We start from the raw sequence: 14,112 nt of genomic DNA on the forward strand, positions 1-14,112 counted from the left end.
GAGCAGAGACGGGGACAGGCCACCCCAGGGCTTCAGTGGGCCCTCGGACTTCCCCAGTCCGTGCTGCAGCCTGAACTCAGGGGACGGCTCCAGAGCTCCAGCAGCCCTGAACCCCCCTCCTTTAGCTGCTCTTAATGCCCCCCCCCCATACCAGGACTTCACGATGAGCCAGGAAGGGCCTCCAGCCTGGGTTCAGGGTTCAGGGTCACCAGACTCTCCCCATCATCCCCCACAGGCCTGGGCAGCAGCTCCTGAACGTTGGCATTCCCCAGTGGGCAGCACTCTGCCCCCGCTGCGTCCTGGATCCACATGCCCAGGGGCGTCTTGCTTCCCTGCACAGGCTGGCGCTGGGGGTGCCAACCTGGGTCCCTACAGCCAGTGCTGCAGTGGGGAGAGTCTGGAAGACCACACAGGTCTCCTGGGGCCTGTCTGGCAGGCTTGCCCCCTGCCCTGGCCCGGCTGCACATCCAGGCTATGGCCACTGGGGTCTGGCCGCTGCCCGCAGGCCTGGGTCTGCTCCCAGCAGGCATGGAAGGAGAGGGTCGCCTGAGGCTTGGGTCCAGGGAGCCTCGTGCACCGCTGTGTGCTGGCAGGGTGCCGAGCGTCGTGAAGACAGCCCTTGCCAGCGCAGTTCTTACCGCGCCCCACCAGCAGTTGAACCACACTGTATCTTCCTTGAAACCACTAACCGCCCCGCCCCCACCCCCCGCCCCCGGCCGCCAATGCCCAGGTGTGGGGGGGCTCTTCCCTAGCTCTCCATTTCTTTTTTTTTTTTTCTAATAAATTTATTTATTTTGGGCTGCATTGGGTCTTTGTTGCTGTGCGCGGGCTTTCCCTAGTCGCAGTGAGCGGGGGCTACTCTTCGTTGCGGTGCGCGGGCTTCTCATTGCGGTGGCTTCTCTTGTTGTGGAGCACGGGCTCTAGGCGCGCGGGCTTCACCAGTTGTGGCTTGCGGGCTCAGTAGTTGTGGCTTGCGGGCTTCGTTGCTCCATGGCATGTGGGATCCTCCCGGGCCAGGGCTCGAACCCATGTCCCCTGCATTGGCAGGCGGATCCGTAACCACTGCACCACCAGGGAAGTCCCCCTAACTCTCTATTTCTGAACCATTAAAGGAGGGGACCCAGAGGGATCCATTAAAGGGGGAGCCCAGGCTTTTGGGCTCTGAGCTGTGTGGGCGCCGCCTGGGGCTGGCAGGGAAGGGCCAGATCAAGGCTGGTCCGAAACCGTCATCCGTCTTGCTCTGCTTCGTTCCAAGCCTGATCCATTCTTGGGCGAGGTTCATGCCCTGGCAGTGACACTCTCCTATCTTCCTGGAGGGGCCAGTTACCGCCCTCGGGCTCATCCTTCCCCTGAGGCCCCTGTCTCCCTACCACAACAGCCCCACAGGCCACCGCTCTCATCTGTGTGACGTGGTGTGAGAGCAAGGCCCACGGAGAGCTGCGCGGGGGGCACATGAGTGTGCTGAGCACGGGCACATATTCACTAAATGCGGGTCTCCACGGCCGTTATTCGTCCCGACCCCATGTTTACTGTGACCAGGCCCTCCCGGCCGTGCTCCGGAGACCCCGGGTCCATCTGTAGGAGGCAGTTTCTCCGTGGCCTGAGCGTGGTCTGAGCGTGGCCCTGGCCAGCCCTGGGACTGAATGAAACTCTCCCAAGACAAGGTCATTCCTGCCGCAGGCCCTGGGCCCCAAGGTCTCCAAGGCAAGCTGCGCTGCTCTGACCCCCGACCCTTGACCCTCTGTGGCTCCCACCTGGCTGAATGCCCCCCACACCCTCCCATTCTGGTTCGGCCTTGGAGACTCAGCTGAACTGGGCCTCCTCCAGGAAGCCCCGGTGTGGGACCCACTGGCTGCATGGCTCCTGGAGCCCAGTGCAGGACACCACGTGCAAATCAGAGGCAGACACAGGCAGGTCGGCCCAGCTTCCGGCTCCTTGGAGACCGCCCTCCGAGGCCTCTTCTGTGTCTCACCCTCACCTCCGCGCTGGGGCCGCAGCAGCAGGGACTGAGGAGCCCAAGCCGCCAGGGCACCATCTATAGAGGCCACCGGGGCTCAGAGGCTGCACCTGCTTCTGGGGTTGGGGCGCGGGGTCCCTGCAGGGGGCAGCCCTGCCGGCCCCAGCCCCCTGGGGACTGGGCTTCTGGGGTGAGCAGGGGGCGTGAGATGGGACGGCCCTCCCCCAGTCCCATCCAGGCTGGGCTCCTTGACCTTGGGCTCTCAGCACAGAGATGGTGGAGCTGCCAGAGTCGGCTGGGCCCCGCCCCAGGCATCCCCATCCCAGGGAGCCCCTAGGCTCTCCCTTTGAAATCTGGGACCTCTGCACAGGACAACAGCTAAAGCCATCACAGCGCGTGTAGTACGCGTGTACTGTGCGCCCCAGAAGCACGTCACAGGCATCTCACTGGCTCCTCCGCACAGCCCTGCACGGGGGTGGCCAGAGCCCCACAGGTGAGGCCCCAGCAAAGTGGCCAGGGAGCTGGTCCAGTGCCAAGGCTGTGCTCACGGCCTGCGGGGGCCTGGCCCCAGTGCCGGGCCGGAAGCCGGGTGAGGAGGGGACCCCTGCAGCCCAGGCAGGTCCCCGATGGGTTGTCACCGCTCCCATCGCCGCCACCCCCAAGGCCGGTGTTGGGCGCTCCAGTCCAGCTGCATTTGCGGTCAGGTCCACTGGGACCCCAGCCTTTCCCTGGGTTGGGCCCGGGTGCTCCCTCGTTCGTTTTTCGGGGTCCCCTTGGCCAAGAGTCCAGGTGACCATTGCCAGGCTGTGGGCGGCTCTCAAGGTGTGAATGCTGAACGGTGGCAGCAGGGGGTGTGCCCAGAGGGAATGGCAGCCCTTGAACTTGGGCCAGCCTTGGCCTTGAGTCAGGCCAGGCTGGGGTCTCCTGGGCGGGGCGACCAGAGTTCCCACAGGCCACCACCCACCAGCTCCCACTGAGGGACACCCCAGCCCCAGCCCAGGCCCCACCCCAGTTGCCTTTGGGGAACATTGCAAAACCCTGGCTTGGCTCTGCTGACTCCCCTCCCCGGTGGGTGAGAGGCCAGGACGGAGGCGAGAGCAGGCCAGAGGGGAGGCCCCTCCCACCTCAGCCAGGCTGTGGCCCTGTGTCGGGGGTTTTCCATGCGGCACGCAGGCAGGGCCAGGTCCCAGGGCTCCCAGAGCCCAGTTTGGGGTCGGGGCAGGGGTGGCACTGGTGTGAAGCTGGGTGCTGTCGAGCCAGGCCCTATGGGCTGGGGAGGGGTCAGGCCCGGCGGGCCAGGGGTTCCTGCAGTGGGAGTGGAGGCTGGACGGGGCTCAGGGGGACAGATGTGACTGTGGGCCAAGTCACCGGGACGGACCCTGACGGCTGGAGCGGCCCTGGAGGATTGGAGGCAGGATGATGGTGTGCTGACGGCGGGCGCTGGGGAGACCCGGGGACCACGGGAGCACAGACAGGGTTGAGGAGCAAGCGGGGGTCCTCCAGGCATGGCCTGGGGTGAGGGGCATGGAGAGGCCCAGTGCTGGGCTGAGCAAACCTGTGGGATGTCCAGGGGCAGCTGGAAAGGGGCCAGTTGAGGAGGCCTTGGTTGTTGACATGGGGGGACAAGGGGGGTGAGGGCCCTGACCCGGAGTAAGTGCCCGCCCCCCCCCGTGCTCCCTGCTCTGTGGGCGTGTCTGTAAGCGTGTGTCCACGAGTGTGGATGTGTGTGGATGGAAGACAGGGTACTGGCCAAGGCTATCTGCTGCCCAGCCTCCTCTTCCTCCCCAGTCTGGGGAGGATAGCCTGGCTCCAGTCACCATGGCAACAGCCGCCCCTCCCACCAGCAGGACAGGGTTACCTTGTGGGGCTGGCTGTGCAGGGTGGGGGTAGGCTTCTTCCAGGGTGGGGCAGGGTGCAGCCCCCTGGGAAGACCCAAGCTGCTCCCCGCACTAAGGAAACACCTCCCTCGAGAGGCCACTGGGAACTTGAAGAGGCACCTGGCCCCGCTGTGAGGCTGCCCCTCTCAGCAGGATGGCCCCATGGAGGGAGGCGCTCACAACACGCTGGCCTGAGCCTCGGGCACGCCAAGGAATGGTGGGAGGCCAAGGGACCGGGCCTGACCTCTGTGGTCAGTGCAGTGGCCTGGTGCCTCAACCTCAGCTGAGCCTCCTCCTGGGGGCCTCTCCCCGCCGTCTGCAGGAGTGGCCCCAGCTCTGTGGCCCATGGAGTTGCTGACCTGGGCCAGGCCTGCTTGTGGGGCCCAGAGCTATTTTTAAGGCCCACCGGATGGGCCTTCCAGGAACCAGGAAAAAACAGGCAGGGTTTGACATCCTGCACGGCTGGGGGTGTGGCTGGAAGTGCAGTGTGGATCAGAACTGCAGGGAAGGGGTGGCCTAGGGTTACTGACCAAGGGCCATGCCCAGGGCAGAAGGGCAAGAGGCCCCTGGGGCTCAGATTTGGCCTTGCCTCCCTGTACAAGGAGGAACACCCGGGGGAACACCTCAGAACCTCGATGTGCCAAGCTGAGAAACGGGTGGGTCATGTCTGCCTGCAGGGTAAGGGCAGGGGGAGGTGGGCAGCACCTTGCCTGAGTCCTGCCCATGAGGCGGGGTCACTTTGGGTACTGGGGGCCCCCAGTGCTGAGGAAACATGGGCCTTGGGTGGCTGCACAGGCAGAGATGCCAGCCCCCTGCCCGGCCTATTCCTTGGGCCAGATTGGGCCTGAAAGAGGCCCCCCTGCAGGACAGCCCTTGGTAGGGAGGCGTGTCCAAGTCCATTCTGACCCTCAGGGATTCACAGTCCGTGCAGGACACACACACACACACACACACACACACACACACACACACACACGCACGCACACACACACTAGAAAGTCCAGAACACACAAGTCTGGATGAGATGAAGGCTCTGAGTAAACCTCCATCTCAGGAAAGAGGCTGCCTCCTGCTCTGTCCTCCACTCCCAGACTAAGCAGGGGACCCCTCGCCACTCCCAGAGCCCCCAGGGGCTTCCACAGGTGGCTCAGCCCAGCTTCAGGGCTGGGGGAGGAGGGACACACACTGCCCCTTTCTGAAGGAGAGTGAATCCTGCTCTGAGTTTGGGGAGACTCAGGGTCTTCAGATCAAGACTCTGCAGCTGGTGGGGTGCAGGGGGTGGCCCTCAGCCCCAGGATGCTGGCCTCCCAAGGCTGACTCTCAAGGCCAGGGACCAGCTGGGCGCACAGGCCAGGACACCCAAGGAGGACTGGCCTGCAGGTTCACATGGGAGGTCTGGAGGCCCAGAGGGGAGGCCACCGGGAACCTCGGCCCCTGTCGGCTAAGTTGGAACCGCCCTCAGAGTCACATCTTGACACCTAGATCCAGGATGCTCTCCAGCACTCCCACCCTCCCTAGCCCAGGACAGGCTGTGGGTCCAGGAACCTGTAGCAGCCTGATCTGAGGAGGAAACCTCTGAGGACCATCCAGTGGTCCCCTGGAAAAACCCACAAGAAGACAAGAGCCCCTGGATTCTACTTCAGGGGCAGGCATCCTGCCTTGGATCTGACCCCATGAGGAGCACTGTACTGGCCTGGGGACTCTGGTTAACCGGCCGGCCCTGGCCCTGCCTTTATAGGTCCACATCGCAGGAGGGCGGTGGACAGAGCTCAGAAAGATAAAAACCTAAAAGCTGTACCAGTGGAGGGTCCACTCTCTGCCCTGGGAGAGTGACTGTGGCAGCTAAGGGATGTGACTTGGGGTAGGCTGGGTGTGCTGAGGGAGCCAGCAGGCTGGCCAGGGCCCCTGAGGCAGGTGAGTGCACATGCTTGGGGGTCACACCTGAAGGTAACCTCTGATGGGCCCAGGGATGTGGATGCCATGATTAGGTCCCAGCCTGGTCCCCAGGGGCCACGGGGAGTACCTGCGATGCCAGAAGGACCAGTACCTTGACCTCCTGGTTCCCCCAACCCTCAACCCTCTCTGGGATGGCTGTGGGAAGCAGTGGACGTCCTGAGCTCAGCCACTGGGAGTGGCAGACGGCTGCTCACACCTGAGCTGCTCTGGCCGGTGACTTGGGCTGAGGTTGGCAACCCGTGGGGTTGGATGAGTCTGTGCTATACAAAAGGCAGAGGACAGGCTCAGGTCCAGACGAGGGCCCTGAAGACCTAGTCTGGCTCTGGCTCTGACAGAGGCGGGCAAGGTGGCCTCCCTGGTAGAGGTGGACAGCAGCTGGGCCTGGAGGGCAACCAGGTGGGTGGAGAGCCGAGGAGGGCTTTCCAGGCACGGGGTCAGCAGGGCAAAGTTCCTGGGAGGGAGGCGGAGTCAGGGAGGGACCTCGGGCTGCGGGCTTTGAGGTCAAGCCCGGGTAAGAACGAAGGCCCGGGGTAGGCAGAGTGGAGCCTCAGCCCACCCGGGGGCTGCGAGGCCCGGGGCCCTGTCGCCCGGCGGGGTCCCCCAGGGGGCGGAGGTGCCAGCCGCTCCAGGCCACGGGCGCGTCGGGGTGCGCGGACTGCCGGGGAGGCACAAGCACAGCCTGGGGTATCGGGGGCGCCTCCCAGACCCCGCCGCTCCTCGGGACCCCACCGCCGAATTCCTGGCTCAGCCGCCCTCGCCCGGCCGGTGTAGCCGGTGACCTTCCCGGCGCGGCCTGGGGCGGGGCCCTGGCCCCGCCCCGTCCGCGCGACGCCACTGGCTGGGCCCCGTGCCCTTTGCAAACACCGGCTCCCATTGGCTCCCGCGGCCCCGCCCCGCACTCCCGGGCCACCGCCCGCGCGGGAACTGCGCGTGCGCGGGGGCGTGTGTGAACGCGGAGAGGTGACGCGCCACGCCGTGCCGTGCGCCTCCGCGACTCCGCTCCCGCCAGCTAGTCCCAGGCGGTTCGCCGCGCCCCCCGCCCGCCCCCGCCCACTCCGGAAGGCGCGCCGGCCTCTTCCCGCCGTCGCCTCGGCAGCTTACGCGGGTTCCAGAGGCGACCCCCGCCGCTCAGCCCCGGCGGAAGGGGGCGGGGCCCCGGCTCGGCCCGCCCCCGCGGAGGGATACGCGCGGCCGCGGCCCAAAACCCCGGGGCGAGGCGGTCCGGGCGTGTGAGCGGCTCGGCCTGCTGCGCGTGTCGTCGTGGTCCACGCGGGGCTTGGTCGGGCAGTGCGCCGCGCGGACGGCCTCGCCCGAACAGGCCCGCGCTCCGAGGCCGGCGCTCCCGGCGCACCTGCCCGCTGTCCGCGTCGGGGCTACGCGCGGCCCGGAGAGGCCGTCCTCCCGCGTCCTCCACCGCGCGGGGAGCCGGGCCGGGCAAGAGGCGGCGCGGAGGCCGGGGGCCCGCGCCCGGCCGCCGCCCGCGATGCTGCTCTCCAAGTTCGGCTCCTTGGCGCACCTGTGCGGACCAGGCGGCGTGGATCATCTCCCGGTGAAAATCCTGCAGCCAGGTATGCGGGGGCCGGGGGTGTGGGCGCGCACCGAGGTTGGGCGTCCACCGGGGTCGGGGGGCCGGGCTCTCCGGTCGCACCAACCCCGCCCGTGCGCTCTCCACAGTCAAGGCAGACAAGGAGAGCTTCGAGAAGGTGTATCAGGTGGGCGCCGTGCTGGGCAGCGGCGGCTTCGGCACGGTCTACGCAGGCAGCCGCATCGCCGACGGGCTCCCGGTGAGTCTGGCCGCCCGGCACCCGGGATTCTCGGCCCGCGCGCGTCGTTGCGTCCGCGTGGGCCTGACCACTGGTCCCTTCCCCCCAGGTGGCCGTGAAGCACGTGGTGAAGGAACGGGTGACCGAGTGGGGTAGCATCGTAAGTGTGGGCGGGGAGCGCGGGGCGCCGGGCGGAGCGGGGGACGCGGGCGCCGGGCGGAGCGCGCTGACCGCCGTGTCCCTTAGGCCGGCGCGGCTGTACCCCTGGAGGTGGTGCTGCTACGCAAGGTGGGCGCGGCCGGAGGCGCGCGCGGGGTCATTCGCCTGTTGGACTGGTTCGAGCGGTCCGACGGTTTCCTACTGGTGCTGGAGCGGCCCGAGCCGGCGCAAGATCTCTTCGACTTCATCACGGAGCGGGGCGCGCTCGACGAGGCCCTGGCGCGCCGCTTCTTCGCGCAGGTGTTGGCCGCCGTGCGCCACTGTCACGGCTGCGGGGTCGTGCATCGCGACATCAAGGACGAGAACCTGCTGGTGGATCTGCGCTCGGGCGAGCTCAAGCTCATCGACTTCGGCTCGGGTGCGCTACTCCGCGACACCGTCTACACCGACTTCGACGGTGAGCGCCCTCCCCGCGGCGAGGGCCGAGGGGCTGGCGACTGTTGGGGCCGCGCGCCGTGCTGGCTTGCCCAGAGCGGGGCCTCGGGCCGTTGGGTCCGCCAGGTTGGGGCGCGGGGCGGACTCCAGACTTCTCTTGGCCGGCGCCGCCTCGGGCCTCCCTTGCGCGCGTGCGGAACGCGGGGGCGCCGCGCAGAAATCCCCGCATTGCGGTGCCGGGGAAGCCGGGGCTCCCTGCCCCTCCCCTTCCCGGTATCCTAACCTCACATCTGTTTGTTGTGAAACCGGACCCCGCGCTCATGTGACCCGCCTCCAGCGCCGGGCCAGCTGGGGGGGCGGGGCGGCGGCGCCGGGGGAGGCCACGCCTGCCGGGGTTTTTCCAGGGTGAGGACCGGCCCCCGGCTCCAACGCGGAGAGGATCAGCTGGGAGCCAGGGGTCTCGGTGTTCGCGTGCTGCCGGCCTGGTGGGGCGCCGACCCGGCAGCCGGTCTGCTAAGCCCCGTGTGTCCCCCAGGCACCCGCGTGTACAGCCCTCCGGAGTGGATCCGCTACCACCGCTACCACGGGCGCTCGGCCACCGTGTGGTCTCTGGGCGTGCTGCTCTACGACATGGTCTGCGGGGACATCCCCTTCGAGCAGGACGAGGAGATTCTCCGGGGCCGCCTCTTCTTCCGCAGGAGGGTCTCCCCAGGTGCGCTGAGGGGCTGGGCCTGCCACTGGCGGCGAGGTGTCGCGGGGCGGCCCTGTCCTGACCCCCTCTTCCCCCACAGAGTGCCAGCAGCTCATTCAGTGGTGTCTGTCCCTGCGGCCCTCTGAGAGGCCCTCGCTGGACCAGATCTCTGCCCACCCCTGGATGCTGGGGGCTGAGGGGGGCACCCCGGAGAGCTGTGATCTGCGGCTCTGCGCCCTGGACACGGACGATGGGGCCAGCACCACGTCCAGCAGCGAGAGCTTGTGAGCAGGGCCTGCCCCTGGCCGTGGGAACCGGAGGGGACCCCTGCGCTATGCCCGGGCCTGCGCTGGGCCGGCTCTGCTGGGCTGTCTGCACCTTGCGAAAGCAGTGACCTCCGATCCCTGGTGACTTTCGCCTTTGGCACCGGCCGGTTCCTTTGCTTTGAGTGCCTTTTCGAACGCTGCTCTCACGGGACTTAGTTTTCTCAAGCTCTGTCTGTCCAAAGACACTCCGGTCCAAGCCAGGTCCCGCCTGCCCACGGCCGGCGCTTGACCCGAGACCGTCCCTCTCCTGTGCTGCTCCGGAGGTGGCCCTGACCTCCCCGCCCCTCTGCGTCTGACGTGTCGGACGAGGAGCTCTCCCGTGTCCTGTGGCCTCGTCTCACATGGGCACGGGGTCCCTCATCATGCCCCCCCTCCCACCCTCGTGTCTCGGTGTTCGTCTGGGCACGTCTGTGCACAAGCAATGCAACGTTCAGGCCTTGCTGCCCGCCCGCCCACCCGATGCGTGTGCAACCGTCTTATTTATGGTGTGACCCCGAGGAGGGCTATTTATTGTTTAATTTATTTGTTGAGGTTCCTCCCTCCCAGCAGCCCTAGCTCCTCAAGGCCTGTGGGCAGAGGAGGGGGCGGCTGTGCGTGTGGACCCCAGGTCCCAATCCTACCCGTGTCTGTCAGAAGGTGGACTTGTACAGTGGCTAATTTAAGGGGAGTGGGTGACCCCGCCCCCTTGCGGCTCTGCGCCCTTGGGGGGTGGGTTTTAAATTATTGATCTTGTACAGTCTGCTTGTTGGCTCTGGAGGCTGGGGGGTGGGGGGACAGAGTCTCAAGCCTTTAATTTATTTCAGCAGTTGTGTTTGTGTGATCCCGGTGTGCGTAGGCACTGCGGATAGGGTTTTCTTTCAGTTCAAAAGTGAGATGTCTGGAAATCATATTTTTTTATACAGGTATTTCAATTAAACTGTTTTGTATGAAATGGATATTCTGTGTTTACTGGGCTGGGTCGTCTTGGGTAAGAGAAGAGGTTTGGGGAGAAGGGGCATCTGGTCCCTGCATAGCTCCTTCTGCATTTCCTGCGGGGAGGTGGCAGCACGAGGGGGGGAGGTGGCCGCACGAGGGGCTCAGGCGCTTCCCTCCCAGCTTTTGGCTTTCTTGCTACCCCGTTTGGACCCTGCTGCCCCAGGGGAGTGGGAAACACACTGTGCCCTCGGGCCCCTGGGGGGAGGAGCAGGGAGCCAGGCCTTGGGGGTGTTGCCAGCATGAGTCTGGGGCCATGGCTGGCAGTGGCCCCGAGACGCTGGAAGGGGTTCTGAAGCATGAGGAGAAGTTTGCCAGGGGAGGGGAGTGGGAGGTGTTCCAGGTGCGGAGAACAGAGGTGGCGGGTTGGGCCCCGGCCTGACAGGTGCAGGGTGAGGTGGCGGATGGGAGCCACGGCCAAGTCCAGGTGTGGACACGTGGGCCAGGCTGCAGTGTGAAGGGCAGTCCGTGGAGCGCCTGGCCATGCCCTGCCCCGCCTCCACGGGAGCCCTGCGCTGGGCATCTTGTGCTGGGGCAGGTGCTGGAGCCCCCAGAGGCCTGTCCCTGGGTCCCATGGCCCAGGTCCCGTGTCTCATGCCTGCTGGTGGGCCCTGGGAGCAGAGTTGGACAGAAGGGCGTCCGGGGGCCGAAGGTTAGAGCAGAGGCAGGAGGTTTTGGAAGGCGAAGCTGGAGGAAGTGGAGTCAGCCTTTCCCCTGGCGGGCAGGCGCTGGGGTGCGGCTCCGGGCTCGGCCACTCAGAAGGCAGCGGGCGTTCGTGGCCTGCCTGGGGCCTGGCGCCTCCCCCCAGAGCTGCTGCTGAGCCCCCCGCCTCCCCGGGGTGGCCCCCCTCGGTGTGTGGGGTGCCGGGCAGCACTGCCCGAGTCCTGCCAGGCTCCGTGGGGCTCTTCTCCGTTGCTCACCCTGCCTCTCCGCGGAGCGGGGCACTCGGGCAGCGGCCCCGCCCCCCACCCTGGTGACACCGTAATCCCGGCTCCTCCTCTTGCCAGCTGAGGGTGCGACCTGCCCGTTTACCCCCCCATCCTCAGTCGGTCCATCTTCCAGACCGTCCAGTGAGCACTCCCAGAGCTCGCCTTAGTGTGGGACCCAGTCCGGCTTGGGGAGGGCGAGGCGCCCCCCACGGAGCCGCCAGGCACCGCAGCCTGCTGGGAAGGCAAGGGGCTCGTGGAATCGGGGACCCACTTGCGGGGGATGGTCTGTGCCACTGGTGCCCCTGGTGTCTGCGGGCCCCTCTGCCGGGGTGGGGTCTGTCCTGGCCGTCAGTACTGGCCCTGTCGGTGGGGCTGGGGGCTCCTCTGGCGCAGGGCCTCTTGGGACCAGGATGGGATTGTTCCCACGGGCAGGATCCCCAGCCCCGCCTTGAGGCTGCTGGCACTGTTGGCTGTGTGGACGGCCTGCGGCTGGAGCAGAGGGGACAGGCTGCTTGAATCCGTGGAGGGCCCGACCCCCCAAACCCTGTCCTGCCCTCCTCGAGGCTGCCAGCTTCTGGGCCAGGCCCAGGCTTCTTCCAGCAGCCGCAGTCCCAGGGGCTGCCCTGGTCCAGGGGCTCTGACTGCGCTCTGCCAGGCCAGCCCCCATCTCCACTCAGCCTTTGATATCTTGACCAGTTTAGTATCGAGGCTCGTTTAGAACCACTTGCTCACCTCCAGCCCTCAGGGGCTTTCCTTGGGGTTGCACGGAACCCAGAAATCATCACGGAAAGCACCGGAAACCTGAACGCGCTATGGCCCTCGGGGGTGCGAGCACCTCTGCTCGGAGGTGCCCACACCCACGGGAGCGACACAGCACACCCCGCACTGTGACTGCTCACGGCCAGGCCTCCTGGGGGCCAAGCCCATGAGGTGGCAGGCAGGCGACCTCTCCGGGCTGCTCACCCACCTGCCTGAGGCCGGCCCCGCTTCCGGGGCAGCGTCTGGGAGGCACATCCGAACGCACTTGCCGCAGCTGTCAGGGCCTCGCTGTTTCTTTCCTCCGGTGCAGCCCCCAAAAGGAAACCTTGGTGTGGCTTTGCTGCCTCGGCTTCTAAGAAAAGGGAAGTGAACCCACCTGGGAGCCCCACCCAACCCTCTGGGCACCCAGACCCTGGCTGGGGGAATCCCCATGCTCTGCGAAGGGGACAGGCTGGGTGGCTCCCACGGGGGCGGTGGAGACTGGACAGGCAGGGGCTGGGGGGCCATCACCTGCCTGCGTGACCCTGGCCCTGAGCGCTGCGGCTGGGAAGGGCACCTGGGTCTGTGGACGCTGGCACGTCACAGGCCCGGGCTGGAGCAGGACAGGGTGCGCACTGAGCTGGAGACACACGGGGGCCTCCGGGGAGGGTGCCCTGTGAGCGGCGGGGCCCAGGGTCCTGGGCAGGCAGCAGGGACGGTGTCGGCCAGGCCCGGCCGGCCCACAGCGCAAGGGGAGGGAGAGGAGCTCGTTGGGCCCAGTTCATCCCTGACCTGCAGCTGTGGCTGAGGGGTGCAGGGCCCAAGCTGATTTACTGGCCCTGGGGTTCCTCAGTGGGTCTGTCCCCTCTCTGCAGAGGTCTCTGATTGGGGCGGGGCGGGGGGAGCTGCCTGAGCCCTGGGCACATGACTTCCAGGCAGTCTTGGCAAACCCCTGAGCTTCGATTACACAGTTGACACCCCGCTCTGCCTGCCCCCCGCCCGGTCCCCAAGGGTTCCTGGCAGTCAGGCCTGTCCAGGCAGGGAGGGGAGCAGGGCCTGCCCCTCCAGCACTGGTTACGGCCCTCCTCCTGGCCTGGTCCCTGCAAGAAAGCCCTTCCCTGGTGCCGACCGGGGTGCGGTGTATGGGGGCCTGCTCCTGGATGCGTGAATGAGGGGCCCCTCTTTTGGGGGTAGGCCACCTGTACTCGGCACTGAATGAGCCAGGTGAGGGAAACTGAGGCTCAGGGACCCACCCAATGTCATAAACAGCCGAGAAGGCCGCCCCACCCAGGGAGGGGAGGTGCCCTAGGGCGGGACCCCATCTTCCTAACACACAGAGCTCGGAAAGGTGGGCTGGCTCTGACCTGGCCTCTGGCCCCTCCTGCCCGCCCTGCTGCCGGGAGGCCGCCTGCCCTGATCTGAGGCTCAGGCCTTTGGTGGGCAGGGCACCTGACATCACTGGGCCTGCACACCTGCTGGGGAGGCTGGCATCTGGTCCAGGGCCTTCAGGCTTCCCCACCCCAGGCAGCCCTGCAGGAACCCGAGCCAGTTCCTTGGAAGGATGGAGAGGAGAGCTGCTGATGCCCGAGGCACCAGGCCAAGCCCAGCCCAGGAGCCATCTGCCCTGTTCCTTGCGGCCCCCAGGTCCCCGCCAGAGCCTGGGCTATGGGGAGGGGGCTGGACTGTGACGGTGAGAAGGCCCTGCTGGTGTCAAGTGGCAGGGCCTCTCTGGGTTGTAGATGCCCTGGGTCCTGGGACCCAGTGACTAGGAAGCCTGGGAGGTTCCACCCCCTGGGCAAGGCCGGCCAGGAAGCCAGGGTTCCTGGACCACTGGGGCACTGCCCGAGGCTGTGTGAACCTGAAAGCACCAGGCCGCTTGCTGGTCTCCCACTTCTCACCTTGGCGGGGGGAACGGGGCCTGGAGACATCTAGACTGGGGTTCATATCACGGCATGGCCCGCTTGATGGGTCCCCACAGAGGTACCCCCATCCTGGTGAGAGTGTGGGGAGGGGTCTGCAGCCCCACCCTGTGGAGCACCCCAAGGGGGTCGCCCCAAGCCTCCTGACCCTCCCTGCCGGCTGACTTCTGCTCACCATGCCTCCCCCAAGCCGCCTCAAAGGGCCCCTTCCCTCTGGAGGGAAGCAGACACTCCTGACCCCGGGGGCTCACCCCTGCCAGAGGGGCAGTGACCCAGACAAATGGGCATGATGGTTTCAGGATGTGACAGAGACACGGTGGTGGGGTTCCTAGGGGTCGCTGTCGGCCTTTCTGCTGAGTGGGCCCGAGAGATGGCACTGGCAGCTCTGCA

At 66.9% G+C, this 14,112-nt stretch overlaps 1 protein-coding gene across 1 annotated transcript; it reads left to right on the plus strand.

The window, feature by feature from the left end:
* The first annotated feature begins 6,777 nt into the window (after positions 1-6,777).
* PIM3 (Pim-3 proto-oncogene, serine/threonine kinase) lies at positions 6,778-10,099 on the plus strand. Its single transcript, XM_027108056.1, has 6 exons — positions 6,778-7,358; positions 7,465-7,574; positions 7,663-7,713; positions 7,800-8,169; positions 8,683-8,859; positions 8,939-10,099. The coding sequence occupies exons 1-6, from the start codon at positions 7,274-7,276 to the stop codon at positions 9,124-9,126; spliced, it is 981 nt and encodes a 326-aa protein (XP_026963857.1). The 5' UTR covers positions 6,778-7,273; the 3' UTR covers positions 9,127-10,099.
* Positions 10,100-14,112: the final 4,013 nt, after the last annotated feature.

The sequence above is a fragment of the Aethalodelphis obliquidens genome, unplaced genomic scaffold (genome assembly GCF_003676395.1).
Source record: "Aethalodelphis obliquidens isolate GAN/ISIS:26980383/991018 unplaced genomic scaffold, ASM367639v1 scaffold8, whole genome shotgun sequence".
In the NCBI taxonomy this organism is placed as follows: domain Eukaryota; kingdom Metazoa; phylum Chordata; class Mammalia; order Artiodactyla; family Delphinidae; genus Aethalodelphis; species Aethalodelphis obliquidens.

Coding starts and splice junctions, on each gene's coding strand:
- PIM3 (XM_027108056.1), top strand. CDS start 7,274: ATGCTGCTCTCCAAGTTCGGCTCCTTGGCGCACCTGTGCGGACCAGGC. Junction 7,575..7,662: donor GCATCGCCGACGGGCTCCCG/GTGAGTCTGGCC, acceptor CCTTCCCCCCAG/GTGGCCGTGAAGCACGTGGT. Junction 7,714..7,799: donor TGACCGAGTGGGGTAGCATC/GTAAGTGTGGGC, acceptor CGTGTCCCTTAG/GCCGGCGCGGCTGTACCCCT.